This window comes from Glycine max, chromosome 2, assembly GCF_000004515.6.
Source record: "Glycine max cultivar Williams 82 chromosome 2, Glycine_max_v4.0, whole genome shotgun sequence".
NCBI lineage: Eukaryota > Viridiplantae > Streptophyta > Magnoliopsida > Fabales > Fabaceae > Glycine > Glycine max.
In genome coordinates this window covers 44,220,132-44,244,135 of record NC_016089.4, presented here as the reverse complement: position 1 = coordinate 44,244,135, position 24,004 = coordinate 44,220,132, and the positions used below count along the sequence as shown (strand labels likewise).

At 30.3% G+C, this 24,004-nt stretch overlaps 2 protein-coding genes across 2 annotated transcripts; one reads left to right on the top strand and one right to left on the bottom strand.

The window, feature by feature from the left end:
• Nucleotides 1-3,996: 3,996 nt before the first annotated feature.
• On the bottom strand, nucleotides 3,997-4,632 carry LOC100783083 (uncharacterized). Its single transcript, XM_006576022.1, has one exon. It carries the CDS (start codon nucleotides 4,630-4,632, stop codon nucleotides 3,997-3,999), a length of 636 nt encoding a protein of 211 aa, XP_006576085.1.
• A 10,219-nt stretch (nucleotides 4,633-14,851) lies between these two features.
• LOC100782543 (B3 domain-containing transcription repressor VAL1) lies at nucleotides 14,852-22,803 on the top strand. The gene is made up of 11 exons (XM_041013359.1): nucleotides 14,852-15,247; nucleotides 17,089-17,170; nucleotides 17,269-17,370; nucleotides 17,984-18,609; nucleotides 19,142-19,238; nucleotides 19,385-19,559; nucleotides 19,840-19,916; nucleotides 20,027-20,338; nucleotides 20,444-20,493; nucleotides 21,792-21,859; nucleotides 22,349-22,803. The coding sequence occupies exons 1-11, from the start codon at nucleotides 15,135-15,137 to the stop codon at nucleotides 22,801-22,803; spliced, it is 2,157 nt and encodes a 718-aa protein (XP_040869293.1). The 5' UTR covers nucleotides 14,852-15,134.
• The last annotated feature ends 1,201 nt before the right edge of the window (nucleotides 22,804-24,004 follow it).

The following is a 24,004-nucleotide window of genomic DNA, read 5'->3' as shown; positions in this document are numbered from 1 at the left end:
ACGACAAAAATGTTTTTTTTTTCAAATTTAATAAATGAGTATAAAATTTAAATTAATACTCCAAATTTGATAAATGGTAGGATAACTTATGACTTTTGAATTCCTAAAATGTGTTATTATTTTTTTTCATTAAAGTCCTAAAAAATTTTGTAACTTTATTTTTTTTAAACATGATTTTAAAATTACAAAAAAAAATTATATTTTTTTTACTCTTATGACTTTAAAGTTATAATAATTTTTTTTCTTTTGTATTTTTTTTCAGACGAATTTAAAGTCGTAAAGAATTTTTTTATTGAAGTTAGAAATAATTTTTGAATTTAATTATTTAATGAATTAATATATGTTTTTTTTATTTTTATTTAATATTTTCTATATTTCATATTTTATATTTTTTTTACAAATGTTATGGATTATTATTAGTTTTGTAAATTAAAAAATAATACAAAAAACTTAAATTTAAATAAAAACATGAAAATGTACTACATATTTATTTAACAAAAATATTAAATTTTTTTGTTACTGATAAATAATATTAACTTATAATTTATCAAACAATATTAATTTTTTTAAAAAAATAACATACCTACCATTAAGGTTTTGATTTGGATGTCATGATTTATTTTCACTAAGTGAATAATATTATGAGTAATTATAGAAGTAGTATATTTTAATATTATTTGATAAATTATATGTTATATATTAGTGACAAAATATTTTAATATTTTTGTTAAAGAAATATGTTGTACATTTTAATATTTTTAATTAAATTTAAGACTTTTGTATTATTTTTTTTAATTTAGAAAACAAATAATAATCCTTAACATCATTAAAAATATAAAAAATATATTAAATAAAACAATACCAAAAAATATATAGAAAATATTAAATAAAAGTAAAAAAAGAAAACATACATTAATTCATTAAATAATTAAAATAAAAATTATTTACGATTTTTAAAAAATATGCAAAAAAGTTGAAGTCGTAAAATAATTTACAACTTCAATAAAAAAATTTGTTAGGACATGAAAGTCGTGTTAAAAAAAAATACAAAAAAAAATTCTTACGACTTTAAAATAGTGTTTAAAATAAAATAAAAATAAAAATTATAAAATTTTTTACGATTTCAATGAAAAAAAAAGTTATAACATAGATTATGACTTTCAATTCAGAAGAAGTCATAGATTATCCTATGACTTATACTTTTTGGAGTATTAATTTAAATTTCATCCCATTTAGTAAATTTGAAAAAAGACCACCTTTTGGTGTTTGTCCCTTTTTTTTTGCACTTGAGCCCAAATTTGTTTTTTTAACATTGACTTGAAATTCAGATAAAAATCATTATTTGAGTTATATGATTGATTAAATTTATCAATTTTATCAATTATATATAACTTTTAATCGATTATTATTGATGATTGTTAGAATATATAATAATGTATTCTAATTTTATTAGAGTGTATAATGTGAGAGGCTTAACTTAACCCCAAAAGCTAGCTTAAGGGGTGAGGATTGTCCCTCACTTATAAAGTCTAATATAGCTGTATTGTTAGCTGATGTGGGACTTGGATTATTTCCAACACACCCCCTCACACCAAACACTTCTTGGGCTTGATGCGTGAACAACAAATGGTGGATGTTTGTCACCACAAGCGAGGGCTAGCAGAAGCGTGATCAGAACCTACTCTGATACCATCTTAGAGTGTATAATGTGAGAGGCCTAACTCAACCCCAAAAGCTAGCTCAAGGGGTGAGGGTTGCCTCTCACTTATAAATTCTAATATGGTTGTATTGTTATACCATCTTAGAATGCGTAATGTGAGAGACCTAACTCAACCCCAAAAGCTAGCTCATAAGGTGAGGGTTGACCTCACCTTATAAACTCTATCTTGAAACTGTCTCTAGCCAATGTGAGACTTGGGTATTTCACAATACACCCCCTTCACGCCCAGCACTTATTGGGCTTGGTGCGTGAACAGCAAATGATGGGTGGTCCTTTGGATGGATCTAGGATATGTGTGAGTTAAGGTCTAAACTCAACCCCAAAAGCTAGCTCATAGGGTGAGGGTTGCCCTCACCTTATAAAATATATCTTGAGACTATCTCTAGCCAATGTGAAACTTGGGTATTTCCCAATATTAGGGGAGTTGGGCCCGGATGGAACTAGACCAGGAGTAGTGGATTGAGACACTAAATGGTGGACCACGTATGGGTTTGGGCCATCATCTAAGAAATCATAAGTCTGAATATGAGGAGTATGTAATTTAGCAAATGGAAATTGTGTCTCATCAAAAATGACATGACGACTTATAATTATTTTCCCTGAAGATAAGTCATAGCATTTATAACCACAGTGATTTGACGGATATCCAAAAAAACACATGGAGTAGAGCGAGGTTGAAGTTTATTTATGGTAGTGGAAGGAAATAGAGGATAACATAAACACCCAAAAACCCGAAGATGAGAATAGGTCGGATCCTTATGATAAAGAACCCTAAGAGGAGATTTATAGTTTAATAACTTATGAGGAAGAATATTGAGAAGGTAAGTTGCCATTTGCAAGGCATGATGCCAAAAGGAAGGAGATAATGACGCATGGGCAAGTGAAGTACGAACAATATTGTTAGTTGTACGAATTGTCCTTTCGGCTTTCCCATTTTGAGGAGAAGTATAAGGATAAGGCAATCGGAAAGAAATACCATTCACTTTAAAAAAATCCCCAAAAGGCTTATTATCAAACTCTTTACCGTTATCACATTGTATATTCTTTACTTCTCGTTCGAATTAAGTTCGGATGAAAGTTCTAAAATTTATGAATGTGGAATAAGCATATGATTTGTTTGACAAAGGAAAATTCCACAAAAATTTAGAATAATAATCTAACAAGAAGATATAATATCGGTGCCCTGAGGAACTCAAAACAGTTGATGTCCAAAGATCAGTGTGAACAATATCAAATGGTATAAGAGTATGAGAATGTGACAAAACAAAAGGTAACTTAATATGTTTTCCAAGAGAACATGAATGACAAATACGAGAATCTCTAATTTGATTACATTCAATAAATTTATTCTTCCTAAGAGAATGCAAGATAGATACTCCCGGGTGTCCCAACCGCTCATGCCAAAGAAAAGGAGCTAAGGCAGCAAAAGTAGAGGAAGAAGTCGCTGGAGTGGTGGACTCAATGATAGGATAAAGTGTGCCCCGACTCTCACACCTCATTAGAGGCATCCCTGTTTGAAAATCCTTCACAGAAAACCCAAAGGGATCAAATTCAACAGTCACAGAGTTATCAGTGGTAAATTTTCTAACCGACACTAAGTTTTTGATTAGTTTAGGAGCATGAAGGATATTTTTCAAGGCTAAAGGAGGATGTGGGGAAGGCAAGTTAGTTTGACCATAACCACAAATAGGAATTGATTGACCATTACCAACAGTGATACCACGATGATTGCTCTTATTAAAATAAGACGTGAGATTACCTGAGGTGGATGTCATATGAGAGGTGGCACCGGTGTCCATATACCAATTCGGATCCGGAGAAGTAATACCGAGGGTGTGCATTGCAGCCTCGATGTCTGTTGGAGTAGGAGCTGTGGCTGCGTATGCCTGCTGAGGTCTGGACCCAAGAATACCGGGCTGTTGGCACGGAGGTTTCTGATAATTGGGCCTGGCCCATTGAGCAGCTGGGTACGGACAAGGAGGAACGACCCACTGCATCCATGGCCAAGGCCATTGCTGACCTGCAGGCCAAGGGTTGTTCTGGGGCTGCTGCTGTCCACCCCCACGATTGTTGCCACCGCCACCTTTACCCCCGCCACCCGAGCCTCCCTTGCCAGCACTTGAGTTATCACGACCACAAATTTTGTTGCGATTCTTTCTAGAATTGCCACGGTTTGAATACCATTTTCCACCATTATTTGTGTGGCGTGCTGATGAATGATCAAACATCTCTTAAGATTCATCCGAGTCACGAGCCACCATGGCGGAGGACGAGGTCTAAGCCGCCTTCTTGAGGCCGGATTCTTCGAGAACAAGCATCGATTGTGCTTGATAAAACTGAGGCAAGGGATCACTTTGACCGATGAGTATGGCTACTCCCTTGTAGGGTTCAGTGAGACCGGACACCAATTGTAGAACCAACCTACTGTTATCGATCGGAAAGCCAACGTTCTTGAGTTGATCCGACAATGACTTGAGATGTTGACAGTAAGCAGAGACACTTGAAAAGGCCTCCATGGTTGTGTGGGTGAAATCATATTCAAGTGTAACGACACGAGAGTGTTTGTTATCTTGGAATATATCACACAACCTATTCCAAGCCTCCATTGCCGTGGTGTCGGGTTCAAGAATAGTATGTAAAAGATTATGAGAAATGGTGGCATAAATCCATTGTAGAACGATGGCGTCTAGTGTCAACCAGAGTTCTGTCTCCTCCTCCGTTGGTGGTGCCTTCTGCTTGCCATCTTGCGGAGGAATTATATGATCAATTACCCTATGGGATCGTGCGCGAATTTTGAAAAGTTTAGCCCATGTCGCGTATTGGACATTTTCCATCTCAAGAATGATTGGGACATGATTCTTGATGTTGGATACAACAAGACCAGGGTGAAAGATAGATTTTGAGTCAGACATGGTGATGGAGAAGAAGGGGAGAAGAAGAAGAAAGGGGTTGAACAGCGCTAGGGCCTGTGTGCGGAAGGCTGAGGAAGGTTCAAAAATCTTTTCCTAAGCAATCTGATACCATGAAAGAAATTATTTCCTTGAATAATTCATTAAGCACCATTCGCTTATATACAAGATTACAAACTAAAGATATATAAGCTAAAGATATGGCTAAACATAAATCTAATAGATATAACAATTATAAAACTGAAGATAAGCCTAATAGCTAAAGATATAATTAAAGATAAATCTAATACATATAACAACTATATAAAATCAGAAAATATTATCATATCTTCTAACAATGATATGTTGGAACAAGTATAATATTTTTTTTAATCATAAGAATGAAAGACAATATTAAATGATTTATTATAATTCACACTCGACCAATTAAACTAAATCCTTTGATAAACAAGAATAATATGAACAACATTTTAACTTTCACATTTTCTTAAAAAATCTCTCATCTCATTTCATTCAAACCAAATAATTTTTTATTTTATTTCTACTCTATTTTGCTTATATTTTATTAATTTGTTTTTATTAATTTCTTTGTTTTTTAATATAGCTTATATTTATGTTGGTTTACATTATCATTATTATTAGTCTTTAAATTATTGAAAAAATATTATAAAGCATAATCATATATAATTAATCAAATTCAAATTCAAGTCATGGTAATATAAATCTCTTTACTATAAAAAGAAAAATAAAATGTATACTAAGATATTTGAAGATTGGACAATCAAGTTTTGATAATGAGACAGCCGTATAATATACGTATATAACACTACAACGAACCATCCATCCTTCATTTTTCCAGAAATATGTATAACCACTTCGGTTTTACATTAATTAGATGAACTAAGCATTATTGTAACCGAAAGGTTTCCTCGCAGAGAATCTGAAAGTGACTAGCAAATAGCTTATAGCTATTATTGTATAACAGAGGAGAATGGAATGATAGGTTGGGTCCCCTTATAATTTTATTATTTGGGACACTAGGTGTACGAGCTATGTTCTTTAGTTTAGCGCATTTATAATTTTATTATTCTTTTATTTAACAATATTATTTTCAATTTTTTTAAATTCATTAATTATAAGTATTTAATATATACTTTTATGTTAAAAGAGAAGATAAAGATAAAAGAATAAAAAATATTTAAACATAAAAATAATGATAATTATTTGAGATAAAATTATAATTTACTAAGTATAGCTCCTTTATATTTTTAAAGATAGACAAATTATTCATGAGTTTTTGTTTTAGTGTACAGTGCACTTATTCAAACCTAAGAATCAAAGTTAAAGACCTCATTATTATCCTAATGATTCTGGTTAAATGCACATGATTATGAAGATAATAAGGTCTTTAGTTTTCATTCTTAGGTTTGATTGAATTATTATTTGAGCTTTGATTAACTATTAAATTTATAAAATTGGATTATTATTCATTGAGCAATGATTAATTATTAAATTTATAAAATTTAAACTTAACTATTTATATAATTGAATTTAAAATTAAGTTTAACTTTATTTATTAATTAAAATAAATGAAATTATAAATTTTGAATTGAACTCGAATAATTAGTATGAATATCTTAACTCATCCTTTCAAAAGAAAAAAAATCTTAACTTATTCACACGCCATTAATTATTGCTTAGCTAACACAATGCAAATGCAAGTCTTAAATGTATGGTTACTATCTATCCAAAAACATTCTTGCTTTACAATGAAACTCACGTCCGGTGCATTTTCACGTCAGGGTCCATTTTCATTTCAATACGGTGGATACGGGTGGGAATAAGCTAGGCCGGCCTACATGGGCCTACGACCGGGCCTACATAAAATCTGGCCTGATCTGACCTATTTAATTAAAAGATTAGGCTTGGACTTTTTTAAAAACCTATTAAATTAAATAAACCAGGTTTAGGCTTATTAAAAAGCCTGATAGGTCGACATATATATATATATATATATATATATATATATATATATATATATATATAAATATAATTTAAACTAGCAGATTCCTTTTATTATTTGGATACAATTAATATATATACTTATATTATTATAATATAATCTAAAAAATGAGAAATATATATATACTTATATTATTTTTTGGATACAATTAATATTATTTTTTTAAAAACTAGCAGATTCCATCCCTATAATTAAGTAAATTTTAATTACAAGGTGAGTCAAGTGTTCCTTTATATTTCTCATTTTTTTATTAGTTTTTCTATTTCTGTTAACAGTTCCTTTTTTTATTCCTATTAGGTTTTCTTTTTCTTTTATTACGTTCCTGTATTCTAGAACAAATAAAAATCATATCCTATCGTTCCTATACAAAAATCATATCCTATTACGTTCCTATACAAAAATCATATCCTTTTCCTAGGTTTTTTTTATTTTTTTTTAACTTTCCTATTACGTTCCTAACCAAACAAAAATCATATCCTATCATATCATATTACGTTTCTATACAAAAATCATATCCTATTAAGTTCCTATACAAAAATCATATCCTTTTTCTATCAGGTTTCCTTTTCTTTAACTTTCCTATTACGCTCCTAACCAAACAAAAATCATATCCTTTTCACTTCAAGCTTTTTGATAGAGGTAATTAACATTCTATGTTTAGCCTATTATAGAAGGTGTGTTATTTATTTATTTTTTGGTAAAAACAATTAGGAATATTAAAGATTTAATGTAAAGAAGACTTTTAAATAGACTTTTAAATAGGCTATCAGGTCAGGCTAGGCTTTTAAAAAGACTAGGTCGAGCCAAAATAAAAGTCTTTGATAGGCTATAGGTCAAGCTCAGGCCTCAAAAATTAATTGTAGGCTAGATTGTAGGCTAGGCTCAGACCTTTTAAAGCCTGACCTGGCCTGACCTATTCCCACCCCTAACGGTGGATTAGTAGTTGTCCTTTTCCATCGTTAATCCTAATTGAAAACCAACTTGCATGGAGGCTGCAATTTTCAACCTAGTTGCTACTGCACTGACTGCCACTTTGCAGTAAAGTCATTTTTAAAACAATAATAAATACAATTTCAACATCACTTATCTGCTTTCTGCCAAAAATTCATCAATTCAAATATTAATTAAGCTTAAATTAGTTTTTTTTTTCTAATTTATATTTTAAATTTAATTTTATCTTCTAATTTTTAAAATCAATTCAACTTAATTCTACCTTCTAAATTGAAAAATAATATTAAAAAATTATATTTTATGATAATTTAAAATTGTCATAAAATACATATTTTTTAACACCATCAATTTATTTAATTAAGACGGAATGACTAAAATGAATTGACAGTAAAAATTAGATAACTTAAAAATTAATTCAACCATTCCTTATGAATCATGTAATTCTTTTTTTATTTTTTATGGAGAGAATGTTCTCATATTCAAAACATGCAGAGAGGAATGTTCACGTTTCACTTCTTTGTGACAAATTAAAATTAGAGATTGGTTAAATGCATGATAATCATGTTAGAATTTTTTTTATTTAATGGTGGGGGTCGTAACCATGTCCTCAATTTTAATGAAATAGAGTACATGTTGACCCAAGGTATTCAATGCACATGCATTGTACCGTGCTTCCTTACCAACCCGAGCATCAATCGGTTTATTATGCACATTTCAAATTTAATACTTGAACCATACATAAAGTTGAAAAATAAATATACATAGTACTGGAAAGTGCTCTAAAACTGAGACAAGAAGTCAAGAACCAGGGAGAGTTCCATAGTTGATGATGGAAACGAGGACCATCCCCGTAACTGTAGTGATTATTTTTTCTTAATAGGCCCATTTATTGGGTTCGGTTTGAAAATGGGCCACAATGCAGCTGAAATGAAAATGGTATGATAAAAGTTGGGTTCACTTTGAATTAGTTTTGAAATTTGGCAAGTTTGGTCTATAATAAGAAGCGTGGAAAAGTTTGTTTATTAGTAGAAGTAATATTTTTTTAAAATTAGCGGAAAAGTCTTGTAAATATTTCTTTAATCTACAATTTTTTCAAGATTAATTTGCTTTTGTTGACTTAGTTTATGTTATTGAAACGGATAGCGATTTAACATGTTTCATGTATTAAGAATTCTCTCTCACACACACACACACACACACACATATATATATATATATATATATATATATCAATTATGTCATTATATTCTCATGTTGTGTGTTCTCTGGGGCGCCTGTATAAATGATCATGAAAGTTCATCCGGAGAATTTAGAATTTAAAAAATTGTTAAGGCAATAAGAAAATCCTTTAACTCCCTTTTTAATTTGCTCCTTAATTATTAGAGTAGAATGACATTTTGGTGGTTGACAAAGTATAATTAAGAGGTCAATATTTTGAATTAACGAAGTGGTAAACTCGAATCCTCTATATGACTATGCAGATGACAATCTATTTATCATTCTGTAAATATCATCAAAACTTATGGTTAATCAAGGTGATTCTTAATTAAATGCTTTGAATTGGTTTTTGAATTAAAGATAAATTACCATAAAATTATAGTCTAATCACTAATCAAGATCAATGCTTAATAAAATAAGAAGAAGCAATAGAAAAACAAACAAACATTTGTCTCTGGGAGGTGGGTTTACTCTCAAGTCTCAACTATTTTATTGAGTGTACCTACTTACTATTTTTTCTTCTGTAAAGCACTTAAGAAAGTGATGCGTACTCAATTACAAAGAACTTTTCTTTAGGAAGGAGATGAAGAATCAAAGATGATCTCACATGGGTTAGGTTGGAAAGAGTTTAAAGCCAAAAGAAAGAGAAGTCATTGGCATAAAAATTAATCTAGAATTTTTTAATCAAAGATGATCTCACATGTGCTGTTCTATTTTGAATTTTACGGGATCCTAATCGCAATCTGACTGAGATAGCTAATAATTCTTCTCTTGCGAAGAAGAATTAATCTTATCTTGGACTAGCAATAACAATCTTATGGATCTGCTACATAAATTTTATACATGGCTTCGTTACTCAGTAGTTTTACTGTGTTCAAGTTTTCTTCAATTTCTTTAACTAATCACAATCTCCTATGTTGAATTAAGTAAGAATTAAAGTCCACAAGCACTACACACCAAAAGTAATTTTGGAGTCGGTTTTCCTTTAATCTTATTAAAAACATGTGCCTCATACATTACTCTCGATAGTCGCCAGTATCGTACCATCAAATCTTACACATGCATGCATTTTCTGTAGTATATATGGTGAATCACTAATTAGGTTGTAAGTATTCTTCTATCCATAACACATATCTTTGTTTTTATTGCTGATTAGTGAATCACTAATTAGGCATGCAATAGATCACGTTTCTGGCGTTGTACATACTCTTCTTTAATTCTAAGCACAAGTAGAAAATTGAAAGAAGAAACGGTATTAATATTTCTGTTCTAATGACTAAAACACAATTCAGTTTTGATGCAAAGGCACATATAAAACCACCGTTGGCAAGAGACTCTAACCTCAAATTTATTAGAAGAAATTTTAGTAGAGTGATGATAATTATTAGAAAAACATACCCCAACATAACTGAGGGGGTATTTTATTTATTGGGATATTTTGAGATGAACAACTTAAAGAATTGACTTAATTAAGTTTTTCATACCTGAAATATAGGTTATTTTTAGATTATTATCTAATATTTATTTTTTTTCAATCAGATACCTATTTTTTTTTAAATTTTTTTACTATACCACCTATCGTTAGTCGCCTTCAGTTAAGTAACGACGTGGCAAACTAAGTGTCACATCATAACGCCGTGTCACAGACACCTCATTGTCACGTCATTGCCTTCAATGACGTGGTAATGACACGTTAGTGATTGGGCGTGATAACGTGACATTTTGTCGGTCACCTCATCATTTGACGGAAAGAGATTAACAACAAATAGTAAGTTGAAACATAAAACTTTTCAGGTTGGTATTTGACAAAAAATAAATTTTTAAGTAGTAATATGAAAACTATCTATTTTTTTGGTATGAAAAATTTATTTAAACCATATATAATTGATTTTTTGTGATTTATGATCAATGTACACATGTAACATGTTATGTTTTTCCTAACTGTTCCTTCACTATGGGCCCAAAATATATATCTCACCATTTAATATTGTTGGTTCTCTTTTAGCTTTGACCTCATGTTAAATGTATGTATCTTAACTCTTTAATTTCACCTTTAACACTATCTTATTAACATAATTTAGTTCATTAAACATAATCAATTGATAGGTGAGTTATGGTAAATTTCAAAGTGTTTTTTTATTCCTACCAATAAAAAATATCTTATTAATTTAATGTATTTCTTATTTTGAATGAAGAATTATCTTAAAAAAATAAATAGGATAAAATTTCTTAAGGCTATATAAAAGTAAATTATAGATATGTTCATCAAGTTATTTTAATTAGTTTTTAGTTTTTTGATAAGTTTACAAATATTTAATCAAATAAAAGTGTTTAAGAAATGATTTTTCTTGTTGACTTATAAGATTTACTTTTAAACATAACTTAAATTTACGATTACCATTTTTATTTTTATTTTCAATAAAATAATAAAATTTATCATTTATCATTTTATCTAAAATTAAATTATTTATTTTAATAAAACTCCTCCTTATCATTTGTTAACTAAACAATTATTTTTCAGTTTGACTTAATTAAGTTTTCATACCTGGAAAATAGAATGTTTTCATATTACTACTTAAAAATTTATTTTTTGTCAAATAACTACCTATAAATTTTGTGTTTCAATTTACTACCTGTGTCAATCCCCTTCCGTTAAGTGATGACATAACAAACAAAATGTCACGTTATCACGTTCAATCACTGACACGTCTGAATGTGATGATGTGACAATGAAGTGTCCATAATAAGGCGTGATGACGTGACAATGAAGTATCTGTCTGAATGTGATGATGTGACAATGAAGTACCCATAATAAGGCGTGATGATGTGACAATGAGGTATTCATAACAAGACTTGATGACGTAACACTTCGTCTGCCGTGTCATTACTTAACAAAAGACGACTAATGACAGATAGTAAAATAAAACTGAATTTTTTTTCAGGTACTTGGTTGAAAAATATTAAATGTTAGGTAGCAATCTCAAAATGACCTATATTCCAGGTATGAAAACTTAATTAAAAAATTTAACAAGGACAACTAGTGAAAAACTAATTAAATGTTGGATATGAATTATAAAATACCTTATAAAAAGAATAATCAATTTTTTCTTTTCTTTTAAATGATGTCTTATATTAATGATTGAAAGGAGTAATTGTAAGATATTTTTAACTATTAAAATTATAAAAAATAGGTTAAAAATAAGATGAATGATTTAATTACATTAAGAGAAAAATTACTGATGAAAAGTTTCATACAAATTCTATCATTGATAAATTCAATAATATCAAGGAATAACGTGTATGACTTAAATCAACATTTATTATGTATTTCATGTGTATTTAATATTCATTATTTATTTTTTGAAAGTATTATTATTATTATTATTACTAGCGGAAACATAACACCTATATCCGTATTTCTATTGTACTATTGTGTTAAAAATTAATATACTACAATAATTTTTAATTATAATTTTTGAATTGTATTCAATGAATGATACTCCAAATGGAACAATTAAAAATAAATTTAATAGCACAACTAAAAATAAAAATAATTAATTGGTCATAGGAAACCACAATAATCTTGACTTTGAAAAAATATTTCCCCTCCTCCTTTTTCCATAAATTGTCTCCTAGTTGATAATGATATCAAGTGCATATTCCATGAAAGACTTATTAAATTAATTAAAACAATAATTAATAACAAAAAAAGAAATAAAATATAAAAAGATGTGTAAGAATGAACTATAATAAAAAAATTGGGAATAAATACATTAACTGATGAGAAGGACAAGAATAAAAAATGACTGTGGGAGAAAAAATGTGCTATGTGCCAAAATTCTTGCTATTGAGGGAAGTGCCTTTAATCAAAATTATAAAAAGAATGAAGAATGCAATAACATTGAAATAATAGGGAGAAAAAAGAACACAGATATAACTCAGAAAGAAAGAAAACTAGAAGTAACTATAATTGAATGAAAACTTTGAAGAATAGTGTAATAATGTTTATAGATAATTTGCATAAAAAAGTAAGTCTATAGTTTTTCACGTTTGAAGTTGTAGTGGTAGAGAACTACAGCTAGGTAGATTTGGTTGGTGAGAGAGTGGATAGAAGTGAGAGAAAGAACTAAAATTGGTTAGATGAAAATGTAGATCACATCAAATAATTTTCATTTTTTTATTCTCCATTTATACATGACCGTTGTTATATTTAATTATTCTCCATTTGTGCATCATCTTTATCTGTTGTTATCTATTATTATTATTATATATTTAATATTTTTCATCACTTATATATATATTAATTAATTTTTTTATCAATGAATTCTATTAATAAACAAACTATTAGGGAGTGTTTGTTCACAAATAACATTTTTAGTCACAGGAATATTATTCCGAGGAATAAAATATGGGAATGTTATTCTCCTATATTTAATAAAAATGTGTTTGGTTAATTACAAAATTAGTTGAGAATATTTTTATATTACTGGAAATAATTAAGACATAAATTTGGTTAAATTATTTTTTCCTTTAAGCGTATATCATAATTATTAAATTATCCTTATTATGTTAAAAACATTTTTTTCATAATACAAACAATTTTATTATAAGACTAACAAATAAATTACACTCAAAATGCTATATATCTTATGTTTTCATGACAAAATTGCTCTCACTACTCCTTTACTATTCATTAGAGTAAGACCCAAAATATAGATATACCTATTTGCATCACATCAGGCATGAACAAGGAATAATTGGAGGAAAAACGAAAAATTATTATAGGTAAAATTCATAAAATTGACAATAAATAAAAATTGGCAGAGGAACAAATTTTTTGAGAACGACAAAAATTAAAGAACAAAAATGAATGGATCATTAAGAGGATAATGTGATAGTGGGTAAGAGGATGATATATATGTATTTTTACTCACAAAAGACATTTTTGTTTCATGGAAATCCCAGAATTAATTAATTTATTACTTTGTAATAAACACAACATTATTTTCCCTCATATATTCTTGGGACTAAAAAAACTATCCCTGAAACAAACTCTCCCTTAGGGGTTGAGGGATTTAAGATACATATAACTTAGTTGATTAAACAAAATACATGAGTTGTTGTAATAGAAAAATAAATCACTAGGGTGAACTTAGTGGAAAGAGATTAAGATAATATGTATAAGGTCATGGTTCAAATTTCAGCATGACCATTGTATATAAAAAATATTTAAATACAATTAGTCTCCTACTTTATTTAATGTAATTTTAGTCATCTTATTTTAAAATAAAAGTATTTTGTATTTTATTTTAAAAAATTTATAATTTTGATCAAATTTTAAAATTTTCTTATATTTTAATTAATTATTTTTTTTATTACTTAAATGAATTTGATATGTGTATTGTTCAATTGGAGTTGTTACAAATTAATGTGTTAGAGAAGGGATGATCCATGTTATTTCAGAAGAAAAAAGTATTAACATAAATTACTTTTATAATAGTCAAATTTCCATAAATATATTTAATTTTTTTTCTTTCTGAAGCTAATATATTTTTATTGTAAATGCTAATGAAAGAATTTAAACTCATAACCTCTCATTCCTCTCTTCTCCTTTTGTCCTTTTCTAACTAATCTCTTTTTTCCAATAATATAGTCTTCATCCACCCCACCTTCATGATCATACTTAAGAAACCAGTTATTTACTAACTGTATGGTAGTATGGTTGGTCCATAAATATAACAATTATTAACATATTTGTTTTCTGTGAAAATTAATTATGACATAAATGTAGATTATATTTTGATTTATTCAAGCATTAAAGGAAAATTGGTGAGAGAGGGGAGGAGTCCAAAGGCAAGAGGCGTTAGAGTGGAAAGTCAACCTGGAAAAGCATCAGTAGGCTTATTGTGAAGCGATGGCATAAGGGAGTCATAATATATAAGACCTGCCACTAAGATAAGCAGTCTCGTCTCGTGCATGCATTTTTCGCACTTCTCTTCAGCGTTTATGTAACGGTGCTTTGCATGCACTTTCTCTCTCTAAAATAAACTCACACCCTCAACACTCTCTCTTTCTTCCCAAAACACAACATCACAACATTAATTGACGTCTCTTTTTCTCTGTGTGTGCATGGTTGTTTTGTTGCAGCACCGAGAAAGCATCGCCTAGTTGTTTTCTCTTCGAGGTAATTGGTTTTGCTATCCCTTTATCGTAAAAAAATCTCGAATGATTTCGTGTGTCTGTCTAATTTACTATATTTTTGTTTTTAGGGTTTTGACTTTTGCAGTGGGAGTGAGGGGTTGATTTGTGTGCGATGGAGGTTGAGGTTTGCATGAACGTTTCGTGCAAGAATGGCTATGCTAGAGAATGGAAGAAGGGGTGGCCTTTGCGATCGGGTGGATTCGCTAGACTCTGCCACAAGTGCGGGTAAATTTGATTCCTCTCCCTCTTTTTTTTTTTTTAATTTTTTTTCTATTGCTGAAATTCCATGGTTTTTCCATTGTTGGGGGTTATTTCACGAATTTGACTTCTCTAAAGTGAATATAAGCAAAGTTGTCGAAAATGGTTTTAAAACATGGTTCACGACTGTGATTTTGGCCAAAATGTCAAAGTTTTTGGGATGTTTACAACGCGATTGCAATTGTAGCTGCATGGAGTTGCATGTCATATTTGTTCATAATTTGTCACAATATGAAGTAACGCGACCACAATTGTGGCCGCATGGATCTGCATGGGTCATATTTATTCACAATTTCCCATGATATCAAGTAATGTGATGACAATTGTGGCCGCATGGGTCATATTTGTTCATAATTTTTCACGATATCAAGTAACTTGATCACAATTGTGGTCGCATGGGTCCGCGTGAGTTATATTTATTCACAATTTCTCATGATATCAAGTAACATGAAGAAATTGTGATCCCAATTTAAAATCTTGGTTATCCATAAGAAAATCAAGCGATGATATTTTAACAAATTCATGATTTGTTATCCATGTGCAAGGAATATCAAACGTTTGATTTTTCATCATTTGAGATTTAATTTGTTATTTTACCCTCTTACTCTAGAGGAGCTGGATCCTGATTTTACAATATCATAACTTTGGGTTTTGAGTCGTTTTGACGTGACTTATTTTTCGGGATTTTTTGGGCTTTGACTTGGGTCTTCTTATAACCTCAAATTGGATAAGTATGGTTCAACACATTTTCTTTCCGAGATTTTCTGGTTTTATGTGGGTGTGACTGATATAAAGAAACTGGTTGCATTGTCCTCTAATAATAATAATTGCATAATTTATGAACAATTGTAGTTCTTCTTCGTTAATGTAAGAAAAGGAGCTAGTAATGAGCTATTGCTCTCTAACAAGATTCTTTTTCATTTTTTTATTTATTTTCTTTTTAAAATCAATTCACGTTCGAAAGTTTAATGGGAGCATTTTTCTCGTCTTTATATGTTACTTTCTGAGTTACATTCAAAGCATTTTTTAATATGTTTGGTGATGTATTTTGGAGGCCAGGGTATATGGTAACAATGAAATAGTTTTTCTAAGGATGCATGGGGATGAATCTAGCTTATTTGTGTATTTTAAGTAACTACAAATTGGAAAGTTTTTATTGGAAAAGGAGATATTTATTTATAGTTCTTTATGTCTGATATAAAGTGTTATATTTTCTAAGAAAAACATTATACTCTTAGTTTCTTAAAATCATCCCTAAGTGTTGATGTTAACAAAATCCTGTTTCTAAAGATAAAAGTGTTCTGTTTTCTTAGGTGTAAAACTATTCATGAGCCTTTGCTTAATAACTTAGGCTCTTGGGACACAGGGACAGTTAGTTTATAACATTATATTTAAGCCTAAGACAAATGAGTACAACACAAGGTCAGTTGGCGCTGTGCATTGTCCATAATTCCATGCCTGAAAGTCCAAAGATGCATGAAGGGGCATGCTAAATATAAAACCATTTATGAACCTTAACCTAGTAGCTTGAACTTATGGGGTACTTAGTTTATGATATAGGGAATAGGGAATATGAAATAAGTATCCTGGATTTAGAGAAAAAAACTGTCAGCTTATGTGATGCATCGACTCTATAAGTTTGGTTTTTGCTGTCAAGTTGTCTCTAAAACATGCATTAGTAATCTACCTTTGCCTTTCTCTTCCATCTTACATATTAAATCTTGCAATGAATTTTTGCTAGTAATAATTCATTTATTGGTTCTAATTTCCGCTTGGAAATCCTTAATGTGTCACTTTGTATGCTTCAGATCTGCCTATGAAAATTTAATTTTCTGTCAGAAATTTCACCTACATCAAACGGGGTGGAGAGAGTGTTCCTTTTGCAACAAGGTAAATAGATAACATGCTTTATTTTCAATTTGAATTCTATTCGATCCTTGTCTTTCTCTCTTTAGACTTTGAAGTGTATTATTTGACTTGGTTTGCAGACTTTACACTGCGGATGTATTGCATCGAGCTCTATGTTTGAGTACCTTGATTATGGAGGCATAGGTTGTGTTACCTGTGTAAAGACTTCGCAACTTAATTTGGTAAGGTTAATCCGAATATTCATTTTTGAAGAATTATTTCCAAGCCTAAAGTTTATTTCCTTTATAATTAATGGTTGCTTGCTATTTTTAGTTTATCTCATATTGTAGTAAAGTTGCACTTCTAGATTTGCAATTTTTGAGCATGGATGCCTAAATTTTCTTTAAAGTTATTCACTACAAGAGTGGTGACAAATAGTAGAATACTATTGTTGAAATCATAAGGATAGAATGCAAACATGTCACTAATAGCCTTCAAATAATTGTAATGTGTTATAAAACAGAAAACGTAACGCCTGTTAATACTAATAACTTTTGCCAAGTACTAGTAAAGTAAAACTTATAATATTGTCTATAAAAAGAAGACAAATGTAATGTCAATTATGTATTTGGAAGACAAATTTTCTAATTATGTTTAGAAAATTGTTGCAGTTAGTGATGTCTTTCCTTGATTTCCTGTTACTGCCATGATTTCATCATTTATTTGACATAGCGTGAGATGCAGTTAGCACTATTTTTCAAAAGGCTCCACTTACACTTAGACATATTATGTTATTTGATTCCTTGCTGCTGTCACATGGGAAGTTCTAAGACTCCTATTATTTATTTGCTGCAGATACGGGATACTGAAAACACTATCGGGTCTGTTAGATCAATAAAAAACAATGCAAGTGATCGTCATACTGAACATATGGATTCTAGATTATTGGTGGATGGTGCTGGCAAAGGAAACCTTATGCAGTTGCGTAGGCATGTTGAAGCTAGTGAATCCAGCCGTTGGCAACGAGCTGAGAGAGATGGCATAGATTCATGTATTGGTCCAAACAGGCAAGATGATAGAAGATTTTCAAATGTGATGAAACTGTCTGGTCACTCATTAACATTTACAACATTAGATAATAACAGACCAACATGGGAGACACAAACTATGCACAAATCAAGTTCACAGAATATGTCTCTGGGAACCTCATCAGGAAATTCTGTCCTGCCTTCTGCTTTAGACATTGCAGAAAGGAGACTTGAGGGTAAAACATCGTTTTGTCCCTTTCATCAAGGGCAAAGACTTTTCTCCATATCTAAACCATTGATGGATGGGATAGCCATTAATCTGGAAGCTAGTAAAGGTGTGATTTCTCAGGAACGCGTTGCCCGGCCACCTGCTAATGGGAAAACCAAGAATCTGTTACTTTCTCGATACTGGCCTAGGATTACTGATCAAGAGCTGGAGAAATTGTCCGGAGAGTATCCTTTATAGTTATTAACTAGTTCTTTAGCCTATGCATTGCACATGATAAATTTTTATTTCTATATAATAAAAATCAATAAATAAATATTTTTGAATATATAAATTATATTTTAGATTTACAATTAACAATTTAAATTGTGATCGACGGTTACTTTTAACCATTGACAATTTCTTTTAAACAAAGCTACAGAAATTTAAATTAGAAATAGACATAAAAAGAGAGTTGATTGAAATAGTTAGATAGTTAAGAAGATCAAGTATGCAAGTAAAGATAAAAATATGGTAGTTTGAGTTTTGGAGATGGTTGAGAAGAAACGTTTTGACTAGCTGCTGCAGGGGTAGTGTGTGAAATACACTTCCAAAGGAGAGAAGAGAAAGAATATTGAAAATGTCTAATTAAGAGAGTCTTACTAGTTATGTATTCTAATTTATAATATAGGAGTAGATTTGGCCTGTTATTCACCGTCTACATTATACTTCGATATAAATTTGATTCATCACTAGTTTCCCTTGATGTTATCATCACAGTTTGAAGTCTACTATAGTGCCATTGTTCGAGAAGGTATTGAGTGCCAGCGATGCAGGTCGAATTGGTCGACTTGTTCTCCCAAAATCTTGCGCTGAGGTATGGCTCTATTAATTTAATCTTTATCTCAATCCTTTTGTGTACATGTTTACGCAGTTCTTTTAAATTACTTATTATCAGAGAAAAATATCATCACCCTGTAATTGCAGCACATTTAATCTGACAATTTTTTACCGGAATTTCAGGCTTACTTTCCTCCTATTTCACAGTCAGAAGGTCTTCCTTTGCAGTTCAAAGATGTGAAGGGAAATGACTGGACATTTCAGTTCAGATTTTGGCCTAATAACAATAGTAGAATGTATGTATTGGAGGGAGTAACCCCTTGCATGCAGGCCATGCAATTAAATGCTGGTGATACTGGTATACATCCATCTTGGCAATGAATTGATGCACATACTTATTTCATTATCATTTGTTAAAATTTATTTAGTATTCTGATTTTTGTGAAAATGTTATCTAAAGTACATGAGTTTTATACTCATACAGTCATACATAGGCAGATTGTTATAGAATATTAGAATTTTTCCCTTGTAAAGTATTTGTTGTGCACTATGTAGTTTAAGTGCATATATACATGGGGCAACTAATATATTGCACATTTGAAGTTATCATGGATTTATATGATCTTTTTTTGCTACAGTAATGTTTAGTCGGATAGATCCCGGAGGCAAATTTGTTATGGGTTCCAGAAGGGCATCAGATTCTATAGATACACAGGTTGTGAGATTATTTTCCATTTTACTATATGTTGCCTCTTCTTTAGATAATACATCTATATATTATTTTCTTCTTTGGGTAAATGTGATAAATGATCATAATTGAAACAGGAGGCCTCTACTTTTTCTCACTCCAATGATTTTGCAACAAAGGAAGCAACCTTTTCTGGTGCAACTGCAAATCTGCACTCAGGAAACAGTTATCCTGATCTTCTCCGCACAACGAAAGGGAATGGCGAACCTTACTTAAACAGATATTCAGAACATTTGCGTTTCAGTACCGAAACTGCTAATTGTCTACAAACTGAAAATGATATGGAGTTGAGAGTTACGTGGGAAGAAGCACAAGACTTGCTTCATCCACCACCTTGTGTCAAGCCAAGTGTTGAAACAATTGAGGACAAAGAATTTGAGGAATTTGAGGTAAGTGTGACAATGTCATGATAGTGCATCTTTCTATTATATTGGTTTTCTATTTCAAGGAGAATATGGACTGATATGGCGTGGACTTTGGAGCATTTTATTTAGGAACCCCCGGTTTTTGGAAAGGGAACTACAATCAATGACCACCCATCTGGGTAAGATTAAATACATTGCATATTTAGCATCATATTAGTATTTGATTCAGTAGAAAATCTTGATTGGGTACTAGCAGTTCTATTTGTTGTTTGTAGCTCGATCTTGCCTTCAAATTTTTCCAAACAGACGATGATGGTGTTTATACATTTCTGAATCCATGTATTTTATCCATTGATGTCCCAGCTTCTGTTTAATAAATTTATAATCTCTGCTTTAGCTGTAAAACCATAGTGCAATCTTGGTAAACCTTTTATCCTTAAGAATCACTGCTTTAGTTGTATGTGACATGTAAACTATTATCCTTAAATTATTTGCTCTTATTAATTTTTTCCTAGATTTCTTAGGTAATAGATACTTTATCATTGTTGCAACTTAAATGGATTAAAAAGTAATTTGAAAGAGCAGTTAAACAACGCTTTTTATTGTAGTATCTAGGAGGAATTTATATAGTTTTTAATGTCTTCTAACTTGAAATTCTCCATATTGAAGTGAATTTTTTTTGATAAAATTTGATCTTTTATTTGTAATGCACTTTATTTATTCTTTTACAAAATGTGATTAGGAACCAAAATGTATTTTTACTGTTGAACGAAAATTGGAATTTTCTTTGTTCGTGGACCAGGTTAGTTAAGAGGATAAATACAGCAACGTCCTTAGTTGCTAATATGATAGTTTGCCAAGGTAATTGTTGGACATTCTGGTTTCCATCTATATTAATAGAATCAAATATGACTCTATCAAATACAACTTAAAAAACAACAAAGCCTTATCTAACTTGATGAGGTCGGCTACATGGATTGACAGTGCTATTAGGCTCAGTTAAAGACCAAATTTTCACTATAACTCAATTTTGTGAGACCATTTTTATTCAGTTTTCTTGCAATCGATGTTAAAGAAAGTATAGTAGATTGTTTCCATTGGATTGTGTGGCGAAAATTAATGTTGGTATCTGAGGCGATTAAGGTTGGGGATTTATGGGTTGATGAATTTCCATGTTTACTTGAAAGCTATTGTGGGAGGTACTAGTATTTGAATATGGGTTTAGAAACAAATAGGCATCAAGCTAGTACTAGATTCAATATTTTTTTTCATCTTAGCACCTGAAAATGTAAGACAGAGAGATATCAAGAAGTACTCTTTCATCAAAGAGATTTTATAGAAATAATTCTCTCTTTTGTTTTGTTGTTCTATTTCAAATGTTTGGGGTGCTAGCGGGTGAACTTTGTTTTGTGTTTTTAGACCTTGATGGTAGTAAATGTATAGTCTACTGTTCTTATTACGAACAATGGCTTTTCAGGTCTTTGAGCTCTGCATCAGAGGAAATGAGTTCGAGGGAGTTGGAAAATATTCTTGTAACCAGCAAAGGTGATGATCTTACTCTGTAACTTTTTACATATTCTCTGCATTTGACAAATTGTCTTGTTTGTCGCAACGGGGTTTTGGGGTTTGATGCTTCAGTACAATTGATTCAATGCTCATAGTGTAGGAAGCACATGCTAGTTTTTACATTCCTAAAGTTTATATTGGGGTGGGTGGATTGATATCTTAGTTAAATTCTATGTTTGGTGTTTATATTTAGATTTCAAAGTTGTATGGGGTCTACATGTTTGTGGGTATTAAAATAACAAGCCTTTTATTTTTATTATTATTATTATTATTATCATACCAAGTAATTCTTTGGTGGTAGAAATGTCATGTTCAGACTGCAAAATTTGCTTCCTGAATTGAGTCCTTTCAATGCTTTTAATTCATTCCCTAGTCCAGTCGATTTAACTAAATTTCTATATTCTATTTGTCCTTGCTAATTAGTAGATAAATATTTATTGAATTTTCTGGCTGCATGATCTTCCTCAGATACTAAAAAGCGAAGAATTATGGAAAAACCTGAGTCAATCCAAGAACACGAGTCTGTTGGCTTAGATGATCATATTGACCCTACTGATTCATCAGCTGGTGCCACAACCAAGCATCCAAGGCACCGTTCTGGATGCACTTGTATTGTGTGCATTCAGCCCCCAAGTGGAAAAGGGAGGCATAGGCCAACATGCACTTGCCTTGCCTGCATGACCGTGAGGCGCCGGTTCAAGACCCTTATGATGCGTAAGAAGCAACGCGAATCAGATGCTACCCAAAAGGATCAGATTCATCACAGTGATGAGGGAGACACCAATGGTGGTGCATCAAGAGATGGTGCAATTGCAAGTAACTTGGAGAATGAGGGAAGCCTCAACAGAATGGATGAACTTGGTGCAGGACAAATAGACCTGAATAGTCATCCCGATCATGAAGACATGCAAGTGGCTATGTGATTCGATTCAGTTGTTAGAGGGAAAATTTTATCATTTCTATTTGATTACATGATTGTCTGTTATAACGAATACTTATATGGTCTGTATAAAAAATACTTAAATATATGTTTTCTTATCTCTATTAAATATTTTGATTTTGTATTTGTTTTTTAATAAAGCAATGAGTCTCTATTTAAACAACAATTTTATTTTTGATCATTGATATTTATTTTTAGTCTTTAAAAAATTAATAAATTTTATATTTGTTCTATGACAAATATTTCTTATTTATTATTAATACAGACTAAAATAAAATTTATTAATTTATTAAAAAATAAATATAAAATCTTCTAATTTATCATAAATTAAATTAAAACATCAAGAATAAAAAATAAAAATTTTATTTTATTAGGAACTCAACACAATAAAAATTTATTAGAGAACAAATACAAAAATCAAATATTTATTAGGTATTAAAAATATATTTAAATCTAAAAAAAAGCATTTAGTACTTGTTCTCGCCATTAAATAGTTAGGCTGGGTAACTCTTATTTTCAGGCAAAATGGTTTTTTTGGGTGGAAATTATTTTTAATATATCCTGCATAATTTTGTTTAAACTAAATCTTGTGTGTGTGATATACAATTTGAAAAACATTTAGGATCTATTTGAATAATTTTTTCTAAGAATATTCATAGAGAAGAAAATAAGAAAAAAGATAACATTTTCATAAGTTAAAATTAATTTATACGAGACTAAAATAAGATTTTGGAGAAGCTAATATGAGTAAGTTTTTACAAATTAACTTATGAAGATTTAATTTTAACTTATGGAATTTATTTTAAAGAAAAAGCTGAGAGTTTCTTATTAAGAATAAAATTAATATGTTTATTTAAATTAAAAGTCAACAACCCTAATCAAAAGGCGTGCATTGACTAAAAAGAAGAGTACAAATGTACAATAGAGCACTTGATTGAACCAAAACAAAATTTGTTCTTTGTAGCATGGATTCAATACGAGTTATTTTATCTAGTCAAAATGATAATTAGTAGGTGAAATGTATTTAATTTTACAATAAATACCTCAACATTTACATTTTCATCTCATCTAAACGGTCTTACAATAAACATCCTTAACATGCCTATAAATACAAGAATGAAGATGAATTGAGAACCTCAATGCTAGAATTGCTGTAAGACCTAGTATTGTTACTCAAAACATAA

Bases quoted from the DNA above. Each gene is read 5' to 3' on its own strand.
- LOC100783083 (XM_006576022.1), bottom strand. From the start codon at position 4,632: ATGTCTGACTCAAAATCTATCTTTCACCCTGGTCTTGTTGTATCCAAC.
- LOC100782543 (XM_041013359.1), top strand. From the start codon at position 15,135: ATGGAGGTTGAGGTTTGCATGAACGTTTCGTGCAAGAATGGCTATGCT. The intron at 20,339-20,443 runs GTAAGTGTGACA...CATTTTATTTAG, and splicing joins AAGAATTTGAGGAATTTGAG to GAACCCCCGGTTTTTGGAAA. The intron at 20,494-21,791 runs GTAAGATTAAAT...ATGGCTTTTCAG, and splicing joins ATCAATGACCACCCATCTGG to GTCTTTGAGCTCTGCATCAG.